This window comes from Pyrgilauda ruficollis, unplaced genomic scaffold, assembly GCF_017590135.1.
Source record: "Pyrgilauda ruficollis isolate IOZ18807 unplaced genomic scaffold, ASM1759013v1 scaffold29, whole genome shotgun sequence".
Lineage (NCBI taxonomy): Eukaryota > Metazoa > Chordata > Aves > Passeriformes > Passeridae > Pyrgilauda > Pyrgilauda ruficollis.
In genome coordinates this window covers 12,308,456-12,334,052 of record NW_024524266.1, presented here as the reverse complement: position 1 = coordinate 12,334,052, position 25,597 = coordinate 12,308,456, and the positions used below count along the sequence as shown (strand labels likewise).

At 38.9% G+C, this 25,597-nt stretch overlaps 1 protein-coding gene across 7 annotated transcripts in view; it reads left to right on the top strand.

The window, feature by feature from the left end:
* Positions 1-24,924, top strand: part of KLHL15 (kelch like family member 15) — a 28,324-nt gene extending 3,400 nt beyond the window's left edge. For 3 of the 7 annotated variants that reach the window (XM_041472455.1, XM_041472459.1, XM_041472460.1), the window contains exons 4-5: positions 8,917-9,628; positions 18,107-24,924. In XM_041472455.1, the coding sequence (XP_041328389.1) occupies positions 8,924-9,628; positions 18,107-19,216 (1,815 nt within the window). In that variant the 5' untranslated portion in view covers positions 8,917-8,923 and the 3' untranslated portion in view covers positions 19,217-24,924. Of the gene's footprint in view, positions 1-537; positions 973-8,916; positions 9,629-18,106 lie in introns of those variants that run through there. The other 4 variants (XM_041472462.1, XM_041472461.1, XM_041472458.1 and 1 more) reach the window with 4 other exon arrangements.
* Positions 24,925-25,597: the final 673 nt, after the last annotated feature.

The window sequence follows — 25,597 nt, the reverse complement described above, 5'->3', positions numbered from 1 at the left end:
TTTGCCAGGCAAAGGCAAAATAGCAAAAGCTAAGGGGTGATGTTTGTACTAAGGCAGAGCCCTGCTCATCCCATTCAGGGCCGTGCTCCCTGTGCTCAAGGGCTGCCGGTCCTGACCCCTGCGGCTCCGCTGACCCAGTTCCCACGCCGGCTGGCAAGGCAGCCTGCGGAAAGCAGCGAGCCGGGATCAGCCCGCAGCACCTGCGCTGGCCGCTGCCCGGGGAGGGGCTCCGCCGGCACCGAGCGGGGATTGCTGCAGCCCGGGGCGGGATGCAGCGCTACACCGGGCAGCTGCCATAGCAAACTGGGAGCTGCCATAGCCTCGGAGAAATTGGCCGCAGCCTGGAGGCAGCGGGGTGGGAGAGAGCAGCGCAACACCGACCCTCTGAAAGCGGACGCGTGTGGATGCGCGTCCTCGCGGCCGGACGCACATGATGCTTCTCGGTGTCGCTTTCTCCAGGCGTGCTCCTCGGGGCGTGCCGGGACTCCGGCGCCTGGCTGAGCCCGCACAGGGCGGGTCGGGGCCGGGGCGGTGCAGGTGCCGGAGCCGCTCCTTGCCCCGGGCCCGCCCGCGCGGCCGCAGGTGCGGCGGAAGTGACGGCCGGCGCGGTGCTGCCGGGGGAACATGGCGCCCGCGGCCGCGCGGGGCAGCGCGGAAGGTAAACAAGCGTGAGGGCGGCGGGGACCCCGGGGGCGAGGCCGGGCCGGGAGCGCCGGTGCCCGGGCGGCGCGGCGGGGGCGGCTCCCACCGCCTCCCCGAGCGCGGACGGCGGGGAGGAGGGAGCCCAGGATCCCCCCTTCTTCCTCCGCCTCCTTCTCCTCCTCCTCCCGGCTTCGCCTCAGCCATTGCCCCTCTCCGCAGCCCCCCGGCGCCTCCCTCCGCCGCCCCCGGCTGTATGGTACACGAAGCCAGGGCCCCTCTCCGCCGCGCCAGCGGGAGGAGCCGCGTCCTCAGCTTCGCCGCTGCCGAGAGGTGGGTGAAGGATCCCCCGGGCCCTCCCGTCCGCCCCATCGAGGGCGGCCCGGGCGCCCTCCTGCCCTCAGCGACCCTCCTCCCCGGGCTGGGGGACGGCGGGCCGAGTGCCCGCGGGCGGCAGGCGGGGAGCGGGCGGGCTGGAGCGGAGATCGGGCACGGCCGCAGCGAATGCCTGGCGGGTCCGGGGCGGCCGCAGCCCCGCCGGGCCCCTCGGGTTCCTGCGGCCGCATGTCGCGGACCCCGGGCCTGCGAGCTCTGCTCACAGCGGAGCGGGGCTGGGCGTGCGAGCAGACAGGCTGAAGTAGGTCATCTGAGTTCCTGCCCCGAAAATGACCATTTTTACCTGGCCTCCCCTTCCCCCCACCCCGATTGTAGCTGATCGTGAAAAAAGTATCCGCGATCTGTACGAGTAGAGCTAGCCAGAGTTGGTACTAGAGCTTCGATCTGTTTGGTGAATGCTGGGACATCACTTAAAAATTTAAAGTTCTTGCTTTTTTATTGTTTAGGGTTTGGGTTTTTTTCTTCCCATTTAGAAGAGGAGTAGGAGAATTATAAAGCTATTACCGGATAAAAGGACAAAACTACTGAAGTCTGGCTTCCTGTGGACTTGTTATATAAACTTACTTGTAGAATAACCCAGCTCTTGCACCACCATTGCCCCAGTTCACATTCAGATCCCCTGAGCATACCACCATGCACCAACATACTTCCTGTGTTTTCCCTTCCATCACCTAGAAAACGTGTTTAATTTCTACCACATGTCCTATAAACTTTCCCAGTGACACTCATCTCCTTTCACTTTCCATAATTATACCCTGTGGCTGGCTTGGATCTACACAAGTGTTGATTCGCCTTTCAGCGAGCAGAGTACCGCAGATAACCAGTGAGCTCACACTGGAGACATCAGACCTTTTTCATTCATCTAGCTGCCAGTTTGGGGGATATGTGTAGAAATTAAATATGTTTGAGATTTCTGTGTTTCTGACAAATGAGTTTGACATTTGGCAGTGAGGTCAAAACCTTGTGTGTCTTGAACAAAGGGCACAATTAATGTCATTTTTTCAGAAGATGCTAGGAGTACTTAGTTAGCAATAAAGATACAGATAAAAAGACAAATGGAGGGGGTGCTTTAGCAATCCTAATTTAAAATTAAAATTTTTTTGACTAATATAGTTTGAATATTACTTCTTGCTCTTTTCTATCATACTAAAAATTTATAAGTCAGAAAAGATGGGATTTTTTATTACTAACAGATACTTAGCTTGCTACTTTTCTGTATAAAATACACTATAATTTTCTTAATAAAAATCTTCGCAGTGAGAGAATCAGGCTTTATTCATACCTTTTTCTTACATTTGAAAAGATTAATCATTCTATAAGACACAACTATATATACATACGTATATATGTATATATAAGAAGGACTGATATTCAGGATAGAGCAGTCCTGTCCACTTTGAGAGCAATGGCAAATCTGTAGTTTTCAACACTACTAACAATTTAACTTTTAGGTATTAGTAATGCAAGTATTTCCAGTTAAAGATAATTGTAATTTTGATGGATGTATCAACTATTTTATACAGGGCACCTGTTCTGGTATCAGTAAATGCAACAGCAAGAGCGTTGAGCTGAGCTTGCTTTGTGTTTGGGAGCCTGTTTTTCTGTACAGGTGTTGTGATGCAGTGACCTTTCAGACAGATGGTTCAAGCTAACTCAGTGTCTGTGAGGTGCAGTTACAGGTTCTGGCACACGTAGAGTGAAGAGTAACCATGCTGAGCTGAGGCACAATCCATGCTGGGTTTTAGTAGGTTTGGTTGTAACTAGTTCTGATGCTTCTGACCCAGCCGTGATCACCATCATGACACCAAGTGCCACTGTTGCTATGTGCTGGTTCAGATTGCTCCCAGACAGCAGCACAGGCAGAGGTTGTCAGGGGAGCTGTCCTGGGCAGCTCTGTGTCCCTAAGAAATGGAGTGTGGGCAGCTTGCAGGAATAGCCAAGTTTTAAGTTCTGGCAGTCTGGTTCCTCAGACTGGCAGTGATTGGTAAGCTCCTAACTTCTCCGTTCTCAAGTAATCCAGTGCTTTTGGAATTCTCAAGAGGGATTGGATGAAGTCTTAAACATGAACATACCAATGCCTTGAAGATAAATTGTTTCCCAAATTTAGTGTACTAATTACAAAGGATTTCAGATAAAACACATGGAAACTGGATGTATTGCTTGGTTCCCTACATTTGCAATTGTAGCAAAGGAAAGCTTTGATAGCCACTGGTTATTGATCTATCCCACGTGACATCACTCATTCTGTTGCTGTTAGTAGGGGATTATGATGAAAAATGGTGGACAAAATTTAATGGTTTTAGTTTTAAACTATGTAAACAAAGGTTTAATTTGGGGGATAAATTATTTATACTGTGTACATTATAATTGCATTCTTACTCAATACAGTACACTGCATTCAAAGGCCCAGCCTTCAGCCATGTGTGCAGTTGTGAATGTTTGCTAGTGTGTTCAAATACTTGTTGTATTGTATTTTCATAGGTATATGTATAGCATTTGACTATGGAGAAATGTCCTCTTCCTGCAGAAAAGCGTGTTAACAAAACTAGGGTCAAAGAATTCTGCTCTAGGCAGCCTTTGCTGTGCACCTCACCAAAGAAAGCATGCATAATAGCTTTAAAATTTACATTTAAATGCATGCATTTGGTGGATGGAAGAGATTATTGCATTTTAAGCTCTATTTTAGTATTTTGTGTAACTGAAGCATGGTTCTGTATGTCTGGTGAAATATCTTTATGATGTAACTCATAGATAATAGTGTTCTATTATGTGAAAATTTGTTGATCAGCTTATCCACAAAGATGATTTCTTAGAATATCTGTGGGATAGGTAAAATGAACAAATGCTCCATAATTAGTAAACAACAAATCTTGCTCATTCTGTCTCAGCATCGCAAATGAGTTACTAAGGAACAACAGTAAAGGAAATCTGAAATTTTCCTTTGAGCTGCTAGACTTGGTATTCTCAATACTTAACTAGGACAATAAATTTCTGTCCCTGGAAAATGCTTACTTATTACATAAAGACACATATTCAAAGGGCCCTTTTTCAGGTAGTACTGCTTTTGGAGAGGTTTTAAATCCAGGAGGGCATGAGTCAAAAGCAGATATTCTATAGCTTGCTTCTCAATAGCCAGTGCATTTAGACTCTGTTTCTTCTGCTTGTGACTAAGAGCCTCAGACACCCTGAGGAAAGAAGGTTCTCCTTGTTTTGCAAGAAAAAGCAGTCTAGAGTAGGGTTGTCAGACCTTCATTACAGCTGCAGAATAAAGATGAGAAATCAGTGTTCCAAGTAAGTGGTTTTGCAGTTAGAGCACTGTAGAATCTAATGCATTATGTGCCTGAAGAGGAAAAAATGTAAGGAAAAGCTAATAAGGTTAAATGTATTTCTCTTTTGGCTTTTCAGCAGGGTCTTACTTCCTGTGCTGCATTATCCTGATCAGCTCTAATATGTGCAGAACAATAATGAATGTCAATGTACATTGCCCCCCACCTCCCCTTCATTGTTTATACATTGGAATTTTTTTGTTCCAGTTTTCCTATAGACCACTGCAGGCTCCATGTCTTCCATTGGATTAAGTGTGCAGCTGTGATTTGCATGCATGAAGAAAATCTAACTGAATTTTCCATTTTTATTGAAAATATGAAAAAAAATTGTTATGTATTGTCCTCTGGGAAATAACTGCAGCATTTGAATAGTGCTTAGAATTACATCAAAGATTGCAAGTGTGTGTGTGGGAGGAATGGCATAGCTATGCTTTAGAAAAATTACTTGGTTTGAGAGTATTGTATATTGCTTTTTTTAATGTTTGAACTACCACATTGCTGTTTGCTTTTGTTGGAGGATGTTAGCTTTCAAAATGAAGATTTTTACCAATTAAGCATAATATGCATTTAATTATCTACTTTCCCAGTTTTTGTACTATTTTAACCCCTTTGTGTATTTGCAGTGGCAATGCATTTTTTTGTTTTAAAGAAAAATTTATCTGCTGATAATGTGTATGGCTTTATGCCAAGAAATGGCTATTTACTCCTTTTATTTAATGCAGGGAGACAAGTAGTCCTTTTGCTTTTCTCTCCTAGAATTCTGAAGCTTCTTTAGATGGTGTAAGGAGAAGTCTTAACTGGTTTTATGTCTGCTTAGTAATCCATTAAATGCTTGCTGCTGTTTAGGAGGAAAAATACATTGATGTTGAAAACTGTAGATCTACTAAAAGTAATATCAGCAGGAATGTGAAAAGAAGGATTAAGTTATTTAAACACCCACATTTTTACAGCATTCAGAAATGATAATTTCCAAGTGGTGACCCCTTTGTTACTGTTATGGAGATTTGTGGCTGATTCAGTGTTTTAAATATTTTCTATGGAATAGCCAGCTGTAGGGAGATGTAAAAATTGCAACCCTAAAGGGTGTTCCCTAAATACAGGTAGATTTTATTTCTCAGTATTTCAGTGATTGCTGCCTTGTTAGATTTAAAATTCGAAGGATAATAACATATACATGAAATTTTTTGTGTGTGTATATTTGTCTTATTTCTGTTTAATCAGAATTAAAAAGAAGGTTGCAAAAAAAAAAAAAAAAAAATCCGCACATTGTTGCAGTGTCTGTGCAAAAGCAACAGGATCACAAATTCACAACTAGCTGAGGTCCTAAGGGACCTCTGGAGGTCATCTGTGCCACCTGCAGGGCCACCTAGAGCCAGTTGCCCAGGACTCTCTGGTGCTGGTTCGGTTGGGGTTTTTTTGTTTGTATTTTGTTTTGTTTGTTTGTGGGGTTTGTTTGTTTTGGATTTGGAGTTTTTGTTTGATTGTGTTGAGTATTATTTACTTGTTTTGATCCTTAAAAGCAACACTGGAGAGCATCTACTGTGTCTCTGCTTAACTTCACTTCCAACTTTTCCTTTTTGCTTCTTTGAGGGTAGTGAAGGAGGCCTTTCTTGTCCTGTGTACAAGTTAATTTGTTAATTTGTCTCCTTTTATTTGAGGAGTACCTGTAACATAATTATCTGTGTCGAGGAAGGGCAAAGATCCTACTGTGTGTTTGGAGCTTGCTGCTGTGGTTTTTCTGTGCTATTCAGGTACACAGTAATGCACATACTCTTCTGAAGAAATCCCTTCAGTAGGATTACCTGTGTGATGGGAGATGCCTTAATTTCCAGAGCAATACACAATTGCTTTTGTTACTTGGGGAATGTTCCTTCATTTTTTACTTTTTCTCCCCTGATACATTGTTGTATTATTCTGTTCTCATTCTCACTTTTGCAAATTCCAACTGTCCTTTACCATTTTTAACCCTGATCGTGGAACTGACGCTGGGCCGAGTCTTAGTTGGTCTCCTAAAGCTCTGTAACAGTCGTACTGTCTGAGTCCTTGTAACCAATGAACCTGTTGGCTGATTTCAGACAGCAGGGAGAGTTGTTTTAAGCTGCTGTATGTTTTATGAAAATGAGTGGCCCAGTTAAAGGCAAGTGATCATTAAATCTCTTGAACAGGAAGGACTGAGGTATGAGCTCAGCTATTATTAAACATCAGAGAACTGGGAATGGGAGGAGTTACAAGTACTCTGATGAAAGAAGGAAGTAAGCTAATATTGGTCCTTACCTTTTTATTTGATATCAGAAATCCAGTTAGAAAGCAAAATCCTGTAAAGTCAGGCTTTATGCTTCCTCTTCAGTTGCGTGCTTCTTTTTGAGGTGGTAAGAATTAGTGAAGTGGTTCTTTCCTCATCTGCTTTTGTGTAAGAGTTGACAACAATGAAGAAAATGTCTGATGGTAATTTTTCTTTCTGGTAGGCATTTGATGTTGAGGAATAAGGGACTCACAATACAAGGTTCCAGAGCAGTTAGCATGTTTCTCTTTGTCTTCAGTGACATTGAAGGGAAGGTGCTATCTTGGATACTGGTGAGAAAGTGATTGGATTGTCGTCTTTGTTCTTTGCTCCTGCTCTTACTTTCAGGAATTTGAATTCTGTGAGAAGGCCTTAATAGTAATGAACACTCCCAGCACTGGCTTTATCGTGCACAGAGCCCATCATCAGGCTTCAGCAGTGTGGGAGTGGTGCTAATTCCACGAGGTGTGGCTGCAAACACCCATTCACTAGTTTAGTTTTGCACAGACAGAGGGTATCTCCAGTTTAGTTTTCCAGGATGTGTGCTGAGAAGTGAAGGAGAGAAGATGATTAACCATTGATGAGTCTAATAAAATGCATTCCTGTTACAATGGCAGCAGCCAGAATGTGATGCTTGAGGAAGTGGGTGTAAGTGGTAACTACTCTCTGAGGCTGTGAAACACAGGCCAGCCTAGAGTCACTTCCGTGTCCATATACTTGTGTGAAGTTTTATGACCTTGAGAATCTGCAGGTTTTTCCAATGTGTTGGTATTATTTAGTTTTCACATGGGTTACCAAAACATTATTAGCTTTATTTGTTATAGAAAATTCAGAGTTAAATGCAACAAATATCTGAGGGAAAGTTGAAGAGTAATTTAAGGTGGGATGAAGTGGAACAAAAGTAGCTGAGCCAATTCTAATAGTAAATGAATGCCAAGCAGGGAAGTTGTTGCTCTTTCTCTCTCTTCTTGCACGAGTATGTGTCCTGCCCTGTGCATCAGGTTGGTCCTTGTGCCAAAACCCCACTGTGTCAAGTCAGAAGTCAGCTCACTGGGAAGCAGAAAGATTTCTAGTTTAAGGTTTTGTGTGTGCTGGGGAGTGGGGTGGTCATGTTTGTGTCTTTTTCACGTCTGTCCCTTCCTGCTCTTAGTTTATTTTTCAGTCATGTTTATGAGTTGAATTGACTTTCTGAAGAAGCCCAATGAACCCCAGAAATGGCTCAAAGTAGGCAGCAGGAGCTCAGGTCCTGGAATGTGATGGACAAGGAGAATGCAGTGTGCTGTGGTCCTTTGGTGAATTGTTAATTGGTTCAAGCTGCATTGTGCAACTTTACCCTACCTAAACCCAAAGAAGTTGAGCAACATTTTGAGAAAATTCTGGATTCTGAATAGGTTTTTATTTTGATTATTGAATTGACTTTACCAGGATGCTGCTACTCTTAGATTTTTTTTTTTTATTTACAGTTTAATTATAGCTTGCATATAAGTAACACTGTATCTGCAAATGCTTAATGAGCAATTAAGCTTCACTAAGCCCACTATACAGAATATTATTTTTTGTGACCTATTCTTGTCAGTGCTTCTTGTTGCCTTAGTATTTTGCAGTTCATAGATCTCATAACTTGATATTAATCACTATAGTAAGAAATGGGGGGGGAACATGATGGGACTGTGTTTTTACAGGAGAAGTGAAGCACACAATCTCAAATAGTATCTGTGAAAATGTTCATGTTCCTACAAATAACTTTTGAGTAAATTGACATAGATTTTAAAGCATAATAAATGTATTTTTCTAAGATCATAGTATGTACAGATCCACTGACGCTTGTTTCTGGAGTTAAGGAAGTTTGGCTTCCTTTTTTTGAGACCTTTGATATCCAAGAGTGGGTGTTTTATTGCTCCCCTGAGATAAATTCTTTAGAAAGATTGACAGGGGGAGAGGAAAAAAACCATGACAACCTTTTTAGTTCGTTATATGACCATGAATTAACTTGGAGTAAGGAATCATTTTGGCATATTGCATAGTTATTTTTGTTCATTACCCTGTCTTTAAAATGAGAATAATTGGTTTGGGGAGAAATATATAAAGTTTGTGTTTTAAACTATTTCCTAAGTTGATTTTTCAGCTGAGACAAAACAGAAACAATGGTGAAGACTTTTAAGTCCTAATCAAGGCAATCTCAGTTAGGATTTACCTGGCCAGGAAGAGCTTGTAATATGTTATTAGAAATTATGATTTATTTTTATTTTTATTTATTTTCTTTCTTCCCCCCAGGTGATTCATGGCAGGGGACGTGGAAGGGTTTAGCTCCTCCATCCATGACACCAGTGTCTCTGCAGGATTCAGAGCACTGTATGAGGAGGGATTGCTTCTTGATGTCACACTTGTCATTGAAGACCACCAATTTCAGGCCCATAAAGCACTGCTTGCCACCCAGAGTGATTACTTCAGGATTATGTTCACAGCAGACATGCGAGAACGAGATCAGGACAAAATCCATTTGAAAGGTCTGACAGCTACAGGCTTCAGTCATGTCCTCCAATTCATGTACTATGGAACTATTGAACTGAGTATGAACACTGTTCATGAAATCCTTCAGGCTGCCATGTATGTCCAGCTTATAGAGGTGGTAAAGTTTTGCTGCTCTTTCCTCTTAGCTAAAATCTGCTTAGAAAACTGTGCAGAAATTATGAGACTTCTGGATGATTTTGGTGTAAACATCGAAGGAGTCAGGGAAAAATTGGATTCCTTTCTGCTAGAGAATTTTGTGCCACTCATGTCCAGACCTGACTTTCTTTCATATCTGAGCTTTGAGAAGCTCATGTCTTACTTGGATAATGATCATCTGAGCAGGTTTCCAGAGATAGAGCTGTATGAAGCTGTTCAGGCCTGGCTGCGCCATGATAGAAGACGCTGGAGACATACGGATACCATCATTCAGAACATCAGGTTTTGTTTGATGACACCATCCAGTGTTTTTGAGAAGGTTGGTGCATTTGAAAAGCAGTAGGCAGGATTCATCATTTAGCTAGGGCAGCATGCTGTTAAATAGGTAAGATTCTGGAAGCTATGAAAAGGAACAAAATGATAGCATTTATTTTTCTAATAAAGAAAAGCACAGAAGGATAACATCTAGAAGTGTTGTCTTTGGTTATTAGACAATAATACCTACAGTGGCTGGAGAACAGGTATGTTTGCAGTACATGTTTATATGTGACTTAATATGGAAAAGACCTTTTGAAATAAGGTCACTTGTATCTAGTTTGATTTCGAACATTCCTAACTGTTTTCCACAAGTTGCTTCTTGCTTTCCAGAGGCTTTAGACCTGCTCATAATAATGTAGGATGCATGTTATGATAATTGCTACCAGTATAATCAAAAATAGTAACTGCAAATCTTATGTGGCTTAAGTACAGGGTAGAGTTATTTACAAATGAAAAGTAGCATCTGCTCTTAAATCTGCAGAGAGTTCTTGTTGTTGTATCTTCAGTGCTTGTGCTCTTACACAGCAGCTGGAATTAAAGCCTGATCCTACAAAGTTACAAATACACTTGGTTGTACACAAGGCATAATACAATCAGAAATTATTGATGGTATCAAATGTAATGATTTACTTGAAATATCAGAGGACTCTTTGTAACAGGTGATCTTATAGTTAACTCTCATTGTATGTAGTAAGAGTTAAGTGAGAACTTGCCTTTTCTACTCTGCTGTTGAAGAACAGACAAAAAATTGTTTTCTAGTACTTCAGAATCTCTGAATATTTATTAACAGCAGAGGATTACAGTACTTTGTAAGCAGCTCTCTTACAGGCCAGTAACAGTGTTATTGTTAGGAATTACTTGATCTGTGGTGCTTCAACAATGTTAATTTTATAAGATAAAACTTCAACTTCTTTATTTTTCACCTCTCAGCAAATTAATAGGAGTTCAGACCACATGTTTTTGTTGTGCTTCTTACAAATTAATCTTCCATATATTTTTACTTTAGTATCTAGTGAATATACAGAGAAGGTTGTATTGTTTTGAAGGGCCACTGGATCATCTAAGCAGGTTTAATGGTTTTAAGGGCCACGGGATCATCTAAGCAGTAATTCTTATTTGTATTTCAGAGTATAAGAGCTATTAATTACTTACTAGTGAATTTTTATATTTTGTATCTTTTTCTGTGTCTATGAACTGAGTATAGAAAGTAAGAACACATAAAATATATTTATGATGCTATATTGGATTATAGACATAAAATAAATACCTAAACATATTTTAGAACACTAATGTAATGTTTCTATTGGGTTAAAACATTTTTAACTAGTAGGAGCAGAACTCTGCAGGATACTCTGTAGTGTCTTGTTTTAAATAGCACTTCTACCATATTATTACATCATTTAAGCCCTTCAGTAATAAAACCTCCAGAATTCACAACATATTTTTTGAGGTTAATCTGATAAGGCAGGATTTGTGTGAGTCTGCTTCAGCAGTATGAGTTTTGGGGATGCAAGTTCAAGCATCAAGCTGTCTTCAGTTAAATTTCTCTAAGTGCAAGTGAAAGTGTGTGTTGATCTTCAGCGTTATATTTGGGTATAACTTCTGGAGTTGCTTTTGATATCATTGGTATAAATACTGCATACAGTGCTTCTCATGTTTTATCTTGACAGCTACCAAATGGCCCAATAGGTACAACTTCAGGAGAGCAGTTGTTTTGAGCATGCCAGGTTGTATACCTACATGTAAAAGCTTTATCTGGTAATACCCTCTCTGTTAATTGTATGTGGGAGCAGAGAAAAGCCTGTGCAGATTATTGAGTGAGACAGCTCAGCAGAGGGAAGCAGAGCTAATTATGTCATTTGTTACTGCAGCTAGGAATGCATTAGTGTTCTACACTGGCAGGAGAGTATTAAGTTATCCAGCAGGACAAGTGACAAAGGACAACTGCAGTTGGAGCCAACATCAGAATATAGAGCATTTTACTTTTTTAATAAAAGAGCATGTCTGTTCACTGTTCTGGCAGTAACTCAGAGAGAGCCTCTTTCTTCTCTGTGTAGAATGGGGAAATAGTGGTAAAACTCCCTTTTTTGGAGATCCACAAAGAGAATCCACCGTTTTCCTGAAGCCAGCACCTAGTAAATGCATGAATGTACCAAATCCAGTCTGAGGTTGACTCTTCCAGTTCACCAAACTCTGTATTTTCTGTACACTGGCTGACTTGTTATGTACTTTTGTGTAATCTTTCTAATACACATTTCTCAGATGCCTGTCACTGTAGGATATCAATTACTTATATAATTTAACTTGGCAAGTTATGGTAAGGATACTTTTGTCCTCTTAAGCCATTCTGTTCCTTACAGCATTTTTTTGAGAGATTTATAATTTAAAAATAAAATCAGTGAGTCGAGATTAATGCCTGGGGGCTGATGTGCATTTAGAGTGCACAAGTGAAGGTACAGCATGTTTGCTTACTACAAAATGTCCTGGAAGAATGGCTTCTGAATTGTGAGTAGGTACTCCTTTTGTTCCTCAGCCCTTAAAGTACATGTATGGGAAAAATGGAAATATAAATCAAGTACGGATTTAGGGAATAGTTAGAAAGTAAAGGCAAAGTATTTGGGGAAAAGCACAAGTTTCACTATGTGATATTATCCATGTGACATATCTGTGTGTTTTCCTTTTTACTAAATATATCCATGGCTCTGTAAGTCTTGAGGAAGTTTGGAGATAGGAGTGGGAGTGCCTTTCACCTGGATCACTGAGATAATCTCCATGTTACTGGAGGCAACCATGTCATGATTTCCCTGAAATATACTGTTTAAGCTCCACTTAGTTTCTGTGTACTACTCAGATTGAAATGTTGTTTCAAAATCTGTCCTTAAAACCCAGGGATTTTTTATGTCCAGTCTGTAAGGTTTATTATTACTAGCTCATGCTTATTAATTCCTAGCTTAAATCAAAAATTTACTAATCACTAGGTTCATCAGCTTCTGTTGTAGAGGTAGGATGAATAGCATATTGTCTTTGAATATTTGCTGTTCTGTTCCTAGAAAATGGTAATTTTTGAGATGTCATTGTAATTTTATGTTACTGTGATTTTACCTTTCATACATGTGTTGAATTTATTTTTTTCCCATTTACTTCCATTTCTAGTAATACATGTGTATCTATTTATGCAACTTCGTTTGCTGAAGTGTAGAATAAGTGTGGATGAAGTTAGGGGCCCCTCTTATTGTAAATAGGTGCTGTGCTCAATATTTTTGGGTGTTAAGATTACTGTTGATGTGAATAGATTTGCTAGCAGTATTTATTACATGCAGAGCTTCTTAATTGTGGCATATGGATTGTTGACTCCACTCTGATTTGAGAGGTTAGATTGAGTTAGACTCCAGCTTGATTTTGACAATTTCTTTTTCCAGCTTCTAAAAAGGAACAGCTGAGTAATCAATTTGAGGGCATTGTCCCTGCTGCACAGAGGCTGTGCCTTTCTATGGTTAGGCTGAAAACACTTAAGTGATTTCTATTCTTACAGAGTAGCCCTTCAGTGGTACTGAGCAGTACTCATACCAGCTTATAATTGTGATTAGAATATGGCCAGAGATCAGTAGATGTGAAAATAATAAGGATTCTTGTTAGTGGAGTTGATGGATCTTTAGTTTTGATTCAGGTTAATCTCTAGTAAAATAAGGTTGGGGTTTTGTTTCAAGTAAGAATTTGGTCTTTAGAAATGTGATACTGATGCCATTGTTGTTCATTGGAAAGGTGGAGCATTGCTTCTCTACTCCTAGTAGATGAGTTTGAGTTGAATCACATGCAGAATTGGCAGGCTTAGAAAACATAAGCACAATAAGTTGGAATCTTTAAAACAATTCTCTGTTTACATGAATAGAGATGATAAAGTGACATTATGAGCCATTGAGATTTTTCTGTGCTTTTGTTTTTGTCTACATTTTTTTTACCAGTTGTACAGAAGGAAGCAAGTTAATAGCCACCCCATATAATAACATACTAAAATTTAGTTACCAGGTGCACAAATAATAGCTGTTTCATTTGGGCAGTTCAAAAGAAGCTTTTCTTTCTGATTTTGAAAGCTTTTTCTTATAAACCTAAGTAACAAGAATACAAATAGAGCAGTGGCTGTAAATGGTCGTATGAGGAAATTTTTTTTTAAAAGTCTGTATCCTGAAGTCAAACGTGTTACAGAACATTTACCTTGCATTTCATTGCTCTTCCTGCAGCTTATTAATAGCATAATTGGTTTTGGGGAGGAGAAAAGCTGATGAACATAATGTGGGACACAGCTGATCTTTTGTGGGGATAACTTTTCAAATTAGAAAGCAATGGCTTAATTTTTTGTTTTACTTCTTCATATAATATAAATGGAAGATTCGGAGACTTCCATAGCTGCTACAACTAGAAAAGCATGCATTCAATACAGCAGAAAAAAGCCAATGATTAATCACTGCATTAACTTGGAAATACAGCACTTTTATGGAGTGTTTCACTGGTTTAAAATGAAGAAGAGGAAATGCATTAAAGTTCAAATTTACTGTGACTGGAAGGATGCCCCAGGAGGCAAGTAGAGGGATGGAGGGCAAGTAGAGATTTTTAATTATTTTTACATCTTTTATTTTGGAATAACACATTTTATTTTGTTTATGCTGTTCTCAGTTTGTGTAGCAGAAAAACTGACTGTGAACCACTGGTAGTTCATGCACTGAGATAGTTCCCATTCTCCATCTCCGGAGATCTTGTGGAAACTCTTACATTAGGCTGTGTCCCAGCATAACTTCTTTAAGGGGGTTTTCTCCAGAGAATTAAAGAAATAATTGGAAAGAATGTAAAGAAAATCACGTGAGCAAAACTTTAGCACTTGGATTAAATTCCTTTTTTGATGGTGTGACTGGGGTTGATAAGGAAGTCCAACTTAAAATGCCTTTGAGACCCTTCAGGAAGATAACAGAACAGTTTAAAGAAAAACTTCAAAAATGCTTTGAAGCATTTATATATTTATTTTTATCAATTCAGAGTGATGTACTCTTAAGGAATGCACATTTGTTTTACTTCAGGGTTCCTGACAATTGCTGTACATTTCCACCTGTTTTGCCAAAGTCTGTATGTTCTGTTGGAGTGTTGGTAATTATGGACACATTCCTTCCAGAGCTTCTCCATTTGAACTTAACAGGAAAATTGGTCTGTTGATAAGCACTTTGATATTTGCTGATTAACTTCTTGTTGCTACTTACAGGTAGTGGCAGAGCCTACTTTTGAAAGCTGAAGGCTTTCCTTCTGCATGTTGGGGTGTCAGATAGAAGTTCCTGCAGAAGGCCATGGGCTTTCATCTGCTGACATTCACAACAACATTCACAGTTGTTTTAAATACCAAAATACCTAAATTTTAATGCTTCTTTAATGTTTTTTTGATTGTATACACAAGTCATGAAAATTACTGTTAAATTATTTGAAAGTGTAGGCAGAGGGTTTTTCTTACTAGGGGCTGAACAGGGCTTTCAAATATTTCTGGAATATTTCATAGTGTGTGACTGAAAGTGGGTCAAATGACCTACATTTTCTTTGTTTTCATTTGCATTAAGCAAGTGAGCAGTCTCTACTTTCCTATAGGCATATCCTAACATTCATCTTAGGGATCATTTGAGCCTCAGGAGAGGTACTACTCCTGTATGGCATTGGTTATGCTGGTGAAAGGTGGATGGCTAAAACCAGGGATATTTTTCCTTGACAGCCAAGTCTAGGAATGCTCCAGCTACCTTTTCTTACCAGAAGTGATCACTCTTGTTTTGTGGGATTTTTCTTTTTTTTCTGCATATTGTAAGAATTGCTAGTGCTTGTGTATTTTCATGTTCAGCTCTTCAAACTTGTGCTTGTCGAAGCTTCCCCGTGATCTTCAGTCACAGAGGGGTGTTAATAACTGGGAGTTGCATTTGCTCCATCATGTCTCTTTCATTTAAGGTAAGAGCTTGAGGCTTTGCTTTGACATGAGTGCCTTTGTCAAGATAAGCAGTAGTAAACAAATTGTTTGATTCTCTTGTCTTGAGGGTCTCTCTCTGGAATTAGAGATACTCCTTGTTTCCTTTGGCATGCTCTCATGGGTTGAGATTCAGGCTATGTGGAGGAGTACAGTGATGAGGTTGTAGGCTTATTTTAATTCCAGTTTCTGGCTGGCATTCCAATTTCTAGATCTAATAACAGAGTTATAAATGCTGAGGGAGAAAGAAAAAAATTTCCATCTCTGCCAGTCTTTACTGATATGCTTCACATTGTAAGCATGTTGATCCTGTTCTCTTCCATAATTGTCTAAGAAAACCTGAACTGCATATAGGTGGAAAAAAGATAATTTATGTTTTTATTTAACTCCAAAGAGGATAGCTCCAGTTTGGAAATACCTGAAGTAGTCCTGCTGGTTTAGAATTTGAAAGTTCCTTTTAAGGGTAAAGTAGCCCAGCCACAATTCTCTGTTAAGTTATTTTAACTTCCTTTTTCATTTTTTTTAACCTTTATCTGTTACCATTTTTGTGTGCTGTGGTTCTCCCTGCCAGCATATTTTCTGTAATTTATGTTCAGTCTTTTCAGTCAGGCAAGGTATATGGTTTATTCTAACAAATACTATATGAGCAAATCTGTCTTTGCTTGATATATTAGTTATTTGCAACAAGAAAATAGAGCTGTTGCTCCCAGAAGAGTTGGGCTTACTGTGGGTTTTCTGTAAGTACCATACCTGAATACACCTTTTTGCTCCAAAATCACTTCTGGTAAAAACAGTAGACAGAGGCTGGACATTGCTTCAGGAATAATATACATGATCTGCATGTGACCAACCTCCTTTTTTCCAAACAAAGACAAGTTGAACTTGTCAAAATTAAAGTGGAGGAAAGAAAAAGTGTAAATAACACCAAGTCACTCTAACTCTTGAGCAATATATTGCTTTGCAATAGTAGGTTAATATTCAGTTTTCTTTTTGAAATCTGGTGTTTCGAACTGTCTCAAAAAGTGTGAAAATTGTGTTCAATAATAGCAGCTCAAAAGATTTTTTAAAACAATCTCCTTCTTAGACAGCAGAACATCTTAATTACTACACAAGGAAGATACGATTACCAGATGGCTAACAAAATTTTAATGGTATGTGTTTATGGAACAAGCAGCTACTTTATTCACTAGGTATAAAGAACATTAATTTCCAGATTGCTTTCCATCTATGTCAAAATTCATACCATCCCCCCTGAGGCATTTGTTCTTTGGGACAGAGGATAGGAGGAGGTGGGGTAAAAGATACTTAAAAATAGTTGCTCCTGGTATTACCTTGTGATCACTTGAAATTTCAGAGTGGCCTCTGATTTTTTTTTTTCAGAGCATTGCATCTTATTTGGAGCTGCTGTATACTAAAGGCTTTTGGGCTGTTTGAAAGCAATCCAATTTTATATGAAAGAAATTGGGATTTAGGATCAAATCTGATGGAGGGTTTGTGGATTTGGCAACATCTAGCAGGTTTTGATTTGTTTTAGAAGTGTGATTCAGAATGCTGTGTTACACCAGACTGTCCAGGAAGGGTGCACCTCTGAAGAGATTCCCATGGTGAGCTGAGGACTGCCTTGAGCTAGATTAATTAAAATGTTCAAGACAGGAATGTGTTTTGAAATGGTCTCAGGACCAGCCTCAGGCACTTGAATTGGCTTCAAGTGAATTGAAGGAATTCTTATTTTCCCCTGTGCCAGCAACTCCAATAAAACTGAAGAGGGATGGCTTTTAGGTTGTAACTCTCACCTGGGAAGTGGAAGTTCAAACCTACCTCTGCAATTTGCCAAAGAAATGCACAACCAAAGGATTATAGGTGGAGATGTTTCCTTCTTGAAGGCATGTGTTAACGTGGAGACTCACAGAGGGGAAGCCCTAAGGCCATCATCATGATGAGTGGTTGGTGCAAGCACATATTCTGCAGGAAGGTGGTTAGGTACCTTCCCTTCCCACCCCAAGGAAATTAAATAGCCCTGTGAGCATAGCCTAGCATTGAGAGCTCAGGCTTCATTTGTGAGAATTCATAAAAAAAGCAGAGTAGGCCTTAGTAATCACAGAATGGGTGTGTAGAGTGTCTTGGGAACCCAGGAAAAGATGGAATTTTTAATTTGGGTACTTTATTGATTAAGCAGAAGATGAACAGAAGCTGTTTTCAGGAGAAGGAATAATGATACTTGGACCTGGGGATTTCAGTTGTGCCTAATTCCAGCATAAATTCTGCATGTGATTATTCTGCTGAAAATGTTAGTCACTGCTCTTAATCACTAAATTGCCTTCTGGATTTTGGATAACAATACATCAGTTTAAAACTTCATGCATAAATGCAATTGCTCTCAAGATTGCCTGAATGAAACAAAGTAAAATAATCTTCTAATGACATATAGCGATTTAGATTTTCTGGATTGTTTCTCTCGGTCAGAATTTTAATATCTTTTAAATGTATTCATAGGTAAAAACATCAGAGTTTTATCGATACTCCCGGCAGCTGCGACATGAGGTTGAGCAAGCCATGAATTACTTTCATAGCGTTCACCAACAGCCTTTGATGGAAATGAAATCGAACAAAATTCGTTCTGCCAAACCCCAGACTGCAGTATTTAGAGGAATGATAGGACACAGTATGGTAAACAGTAAAATTCTTCTCTTGCACAAACCGAGGGTCTGGTGGGAACTAGAGGGTCCTCAAGTACCTTTACGACCAGACTGCCTTGCCATTGTGAATAACTTCGTGTTCTTATTAGGTGGGGAAGAACTGGGGCCAGATGGTGAGTTCCATGCTTCATCCAAAGTGTTTAGATATGACCCAAGACAGAACACTTGGTTACGAATGGCAGACATGTCTGTGCCACGTTCTGAGTTTGCTGTTGGAGTGATTGGCCGGTATGTTTATGCAGTGGCTGGGAGAACCAGGGATGAAACGTTTTACTCCACTGAACGGTATGATATTACTGAAGATAAATGGGAATTTGTGGATCCCTATCCAGTCAATAAGTACGGACATGAAGGGACTGTGCTTGGTAACAAGTTGTATATCACTGGTGGAATTACATCATCTTCAACTTCTAAGCAAGTGTGTGTGTTTGATCCCAGTAAAGAAGGGACAGTAGAGCAGCGAACACGGAGAACTCAAGTGGTCACTAACTGTTGGGAGAACAAATGCAAAATGAATTATGCCAGATGCTTTCACAAAATGATTTCTTACAATGGTAAGCTTTATGTCTTTGGTGGTGTCTGTGTGATCTTGAGAGCTTCCTTTGAATCTCAAGGATGTCCATCTACAGAGGTTTATGACCCCGATACTGATCAATGGACTATATTGGCTTCTATGCCAATAGGTAGGAGTGGTCATGGCGTAGCTGTTCTGGACAAACAGATAATGGTTCTTGGAGGCCTTTGTTACAATGGTCATTACAGTGATTCAATTCTCACTTTTGATCCAGAGGAAAACAAATGGAAAGAAGATGAATATCCAAGGATGCCGTGCAAGCTGGATGGCTTGCAGGTCTGCAGCCTGCACTTCCCTGAGTATGTTTTGGAGCATGTTAGACGTTGCAGCTAAAACAGAATGAACAACCCAGTCAAATACAAAAGAGCTATACTAATTTGTTGAAAAAAATTACAAACCAGTTCCTGCAGAGACATTTCCTTGTGTGTAAGAACAATGGTTCAACGCTCAAGAGAAACAGGATGTACAGGGAGTGTACTTACCAAGTTCATTAGGAAAGGTGATAGTTGGTCTGACCTTGTGAAAGCTTTTGTTGTTTTTTTTTTTTTTTTTTTAATAAATGTAATTGTAAGTATGAGAAAAAAAATATATTTTTGAGTCTGCTTTTTTTGGTAACATTTTATGTCCACAGTGTGTTCTGATTTTTTAATGGCCATTATTCCACTATGCTTTTGAAATAAGTTGAGTTTGACAAAATATTTGTGAAAGGAAGAGAAGAAAGGTGTTATTTTCATTTTTTATTGAGCATCAAAATACAGCTCATCACCTGTACTTGGGTGCAAACAGGTATAAAGTAACAAGCCAACCATTTCTGTATTTTGTGTTGTCTTTTAGATGCTTTTCCTATTAACTGCAAAGTACTGTCAAATCTACTAGGTGTTTTTGTTTTCCCTTATTTACTTTGGAAAAGAATTTTAAACCTTTTGCATGACCCTTCTCTTGGTTTTGTATAGTTGTACGAGTAAGTCTGCCAAAATGCAAATTACACATTTTCTACTAAATTGAAAACAAAGCATTTTTATATTCAAAACACTATTTCTATGCTGCCTTCTATTGTCTGTGTTGTGTTTGTTGGTGAGTAAAAAAACGTATACACACATGTGCATACACTGTAAAAACTGTATATAAATGCATCTTTTTATGTGCAGTTACAATATTATATTTTAACTAGTGCACAGATTCAGCCATATCTGTTGAATTTAGGGTATTCTTTCATGAGCTAAATAGTTCAAAGTTCTTAAGTGAAACTGGAGGCCTCATTTGGTATCAAAGTATCTTTAGTATATACGGATTGATCCAGTAAACTTAAACTCTTTATATTGTTGCTACATAATGAACTGTTGGTTATTTGTTATTTCATAAATTTTTTTTTTTTAAGTAAACTCATTTAACCTGAGTTTCTTTTTGGTTTCAGTGTGCTGCCCAGTTTTCTTTTTTCGTTGAAATTGAAAACGTCAATAAGCAAATGCTCAGCACTGCTGTGACCCACAGTTATTTTTGGAACTAGATACTGGATATGCCACACTTCATTGTCAATACTTTATTATACTCACACTTCAATATGAGTACTCATATTGAAGTGGTATGATATTTTTATTATTGTTAGTATTTAATTATTAACTATTAAGAACTACTGTGTTTGGAAAATGTGGAGTTAGGTGATTGGTTTGTTAGTATAATTTCTGTTTGTTTTATAAGAACCTACACAACTATGGCTACTGATCTTGGAGTGCCTGAATAGAGATGGCTGGTCCAAGAGGGCTTTGACTATTCCAGTGTGTTAACTTGCAGGTATAAATGACAGTAGATTGATAAGAATTATCTGCCAAGACATAAATAATAACAGTAACTGCATTTGGACTATCTTTGTGGATATAAGTTCTCCACTTCTAGAACCCAAAGGAGAGATCTGGTGAAAGTGAAGGCTCGCACATAGCTCAGATGCTGAAACATGAGCTGCATATTTTGTAAAATCTTATGCTGTTGTGTTTACTTTATCTGCAGCAATGCAAAACCACTTTATTCAGCATCTTCCAGTCAGAATTCACTGTAGAAAAGGAATGTACAGTACTCAGGGAGTTCAAAAGAATGCACTTACAAAGGGACCAAAATCACCCTAAATTTTCTATGTTAAAAATAGCATCTACTTGTGTAAATGAAGTTTCAAATAATAGAAGTTAAAACAATGAGTAAAACTTCTCATATTGTGTTCCTGTATCTTTGTAGGAATTATGTTCTGGGTTGAAATGTGGGTATTTGGAGCTATATGGCAAGTCAGCAGACTTTTTAGGGTTTGTTTATTGTTAGAAATGATTTATTAATAGAGTATCTTCATATGTTTTAAAAGAAAGAGGGAATGTTTGCCATCATAGCTGTAGTGATAAGTTATTTACACCAGAAGGGACTGGACCAAATACTGATATTCAGCCTTCTGATGCAGACTAGTTTGCAGCTAGATTTGTCTTTTTTAATAAGAATTCAGTTTACTGAATTGGAAATCTAATTTACTTTCTTGACAGCCTAACTTAAAAAAAATATGGCTTACACTAAAACCTCAGTTTCACTGTGAGACGTGTGTACATCACCCTACATGGGGAGAGAGAAACTGACTGGTGGGTGCTGGCTGTGTGCTGACTGTACTTAGTTCATGGAATATTGGGGCACAAGAGAAAAAAAAAAAAAACCAAAAAAAACAAAAAAAAAACCAAGTTGGATTTTTTTTTTGTTGGTTTGTTTGGTGTTTTTGTTTGTTTTGGTTTTTGGTTTTTTTTGTCACCAGCTCATTTCTTAATGGGGCAGCAAGCTATTCCAATGTGAGGCAGCTGTCAAGGGCACGTTACATAGAGTAGAGTACTTCACTTTCTGTGGGGCCAGTGTAGAGAGCAGCCCTGGCTCTGGATATCTGGTATTCAGGAGTCAGATGTCTTAGAGACATGGCCAAGACTTTATTAGAGCTAATGGTAAGGATAGGGGTTTCTCAAGTTCCATTTTTGAGTCTGCATTTAAGCACCTTCTGAAGCTCTGTGCACTCAGCAACTGCCACTAAAGTAATTGGTGAGTGCTGACACTTGAAAAATGAAGAGCCAGATGGGTTTTGGTGCTCTGCTTTTAAGCTCATGTTTACCTTCAGGTGCCCAGTTCTGAAAGATCTTGTTCAGGATTGTAGTAGTAATTGTTCTGTGAAATTATAATTGAACTGTTGGTTTCAGCTTCCCTGAAGCTATGTCTCCATTGAGAGGCTGGCTGTAACCTTTCCAGCATTAGGGATGGTTCGAATTTGCTTGGGATTAAAATGGTGGGGATATGTGAGAACGTTTTGTCAATTTACATATCTACCATGCTTTCATTGTTTCAGACCTGAAATAGAAAAATTAGCTTCTCTTCTCCTTTATACTATAATGGAACTTTTGAGACAGTTGCTTTGGTTACTTGGAGGGGTTTTTAATTGATTTTTTTTTAATGTTTGCTCTTCGTATTTAGCTCCAGATAATTTAGTACCTTAATAGGAACAAACCTAAGATGGCTAATAAGAATTGCCTTGAGCATTATGGTCAGATTAAGATAGGTTTTAAAAAATATTTAAATGCCTCTCATTTGTCAAGGAGTAGCTAAGTTATGATCTTTGATTATTAGATTTGGGGAGGTTCTCCTATTCCCATCCCATAATGGAATACCAGCAAATCTAATGTCACCCACATATTTAAAATTCAACATATGACTTGCTTTGAAAAGCAAATGTACTTTCCTTTTTTAGAAAGGTGGACATAGTGAGTTGCAGTCTAGGTTTGTTTTTTTTTTTTTTTTTCACATCTATAGAAAAAATGTATCAGCTTCATTTCCTAATTTAGCAACCAACTTCAGGAAGAAATATTCTTTTCAAACGAGATAATGGACAAAAAGCACAGTGTTCCTGTAAAGGGACTGGATACTGCCAGTTCCCATTTCACATGCTCCTAGGTCTGGTTTTAGGGGGCAGATTTTTTTTTTTATAAGTACTGCATAAGGAAAAAATAGCTCACTTTCTGCCACAAAGTGTTGGTAGTTTCATTGTGAGAGGCAGTGGAATCACCAATCAGCTGGCAGAAAGAAACCTTAGGTATTTTTTCCCCATGAATTCAGCTGAAAGAAGGCAGACCTTGGTTTTACAGAGGTCCTGCTGTTTCAGAAAGCACTGCTAGCAAGTGGCAGCATATGAGCTATCTGGCAACCTGCTTTAATGTTACTTTCTTTTGAAAAATGTGGATGCCCTACTTCCTGCAGTATGATAGCAGTCCTGTTAGAACTAGCTCTGAGGGTTTGACTGTAATATTTCCCTGGTTCCTGAGCTTTGCAGCTATTGATTCTTGAGGCCCTCCTGCCTTAGAATCCCATGCTGCATTTCCTCATGCTGATAATATGGTAACTGCTTGTGTCAGGGATGAAGCTTCACTTGACACTCAGGAAACAAAGATAAAATTCAGCAGGTGCAAATTCAAACTGATATAAAAAGCCCCATTACTTAAGTCGTTATGTCCATTATTTAGCAAAGGGAGACACTTAACAGTTCTTTAAAATAAACTTGTAGTTTGTGTCAGCCTGCATATGTCAAAGTCTTTTTAGAAGTAGTCACATTTGTAGAGGTATTCTGCCTTTTTAATATACTTTTTCTTAAAAAAAATAAGTAGTGAATTGAGCCCCAGATACTTTGAACACTTCAGGTGTGGACTTCACATATGTGAATAGTCCAATACAAAGAAACAGAAAACTCTAAGGTTTCTGTTCAAACTTCAAGGAAAACATGTAAGCACATGTGTTACTAAGCCTGTGCTTAAGGGTTTATAGGGTTGGGGTCATCAAAGAAAACATCCCTCCTGCTCTCCTGCTAATAAATATATATATATAGGTGGTGAAGTTACTTGAAAAAGCATCTGTCACATGTGGCAAGGTTTACTGAAGGAGAGTGGGAAAGAACATAACTGGAAAATACATCATTATTTAAACAGAGCTTGCTGGTGTCCTGTAGCTAACATTCTGAGATTTTCATGTTTGTTAAACAACTAAAAGCTGCTTAAAATAAATGCTAATGACTACTTTTGCATCTGTATTCTATTTTTGAAAGTTGGTGAGTAACTTGAAAATTTCCATTTTGTGTGGGTAAACTTCATAAAACATAGTTGGATGTGGCAGGTGGCGGAAAAACTAATTTGCTTTGAGCACAGCTTTCCTGTGTGTCCCTCTACTAATTTTTTTACACTTCTCTAAGTTCAATTTATGTAGTCTTTAAAAAATAGCTTTTGAAAATCAATTTTAAATACCTTTGGATTAATATTAAGTTGGTAGCTAGGGGAAAATAATTTCTATTTGCAGATAGTTTTTATTTATGGCTCTGGTAGAAAAATCTTACTGTAAGTATAGGAAATGAAGTGCTCTGTAGGACTGTAAAGTTAGCTGTATTTAGGGGGGCTTTTATTACCTCAGTGGGATCCACCTAACTTTTATGTCATGTTGGAGCAGGTGAAGGGAAGAGTGAATTATGTTTTTATGTTAAATATTTTTCCCTATATATTGTTATTTTTGTAGATCTTTCTAAAATAAATTATTATATGCTGGAGGTTGCAATTCCACTATAATATCCCATAATTCCAGTGTACAATATCAGATTGTTTGTATTGAAAAGAATGTATTTGATAAGTTAACAGGAAAAGTTATTTTCAAACTGTACTGTGTTTGTGTCTAGCTATTGGAAATACTTTTCCTATAGAAGATCAAAATGATATGTATATGTCCTCATATATAAATTTGGATTACCTGTCTAATGATTACCCTAGAACTGCTATAAACTTATCTAAATAATTTAAGAATTGCCTCTTTTTAACTGTTTTAAAGCGTTTTTTCTTGTCTTTTTTTTTTTTTTTTTTTTTTTTGGGCAGAGTGTAATTTTCCCTTGCTATGGATACAGTATGCTCAGACTTGCATATGTGCTTTGTTTGGGTTTCAAGCTGAAAAAAATGTATAAAATGTGTATAAAGAAAAGTGTAAATAAAATATTTTTAATCTTTAAACACTCTTGTGTAAACTTTGTAGTACTCAAAAATGGATTATCTTCTGGATTATCTTCTCTGGGACTTCAGAGACAACTCAGTTAAACAGCTCTTCAAAATTGTCTTGCTGCAATGTCTATGTAAGATTTTGTTAAAAGTTATCCCATCAAGTTGGATGTGCTTATATAAGCAACTTCAAGCTCTTCTCTTTAGCTGTATTTTACAGTCTTCCTAGTCTTAATTGCTGTAGTGTGTTTATCTGTTTACTCTGCATTTCAGGCTCGAAGGAATGTGTGGAGTTGACTTGGTTGTTACATTTGTCCCCTGGTGTGGAGCTAGGAATTCAGGCTGCCAAGGCTGAACGGCCAGGGCAGCCTTTGGTGTTGGTCAGCAGCCAGGAGAGAGTGTTCCCTGCTGTGGGGCTCCCAGACAATGTTCATTGCACACCTGGACCTCAGAGTGCCAGAAAACCAGGTTATACTTCAAAACATTTCCTGTAACAGGAAGGGGAAACTTCATTTCAGGATTAAAGTGTCAGATCAGCATTCAGTACCAGGGAGGAGGGCAGGTAAAACAGGTTATAATCCTATTTCCTCAAGCAGTCCAATGAAAGCCTTCCTTGTCAGTCCACTGCCTCACTTTTACTTTCTCTGTCACTATTTTGTCAAGTCTCTCTCAGATCAAAGCCCCTGGT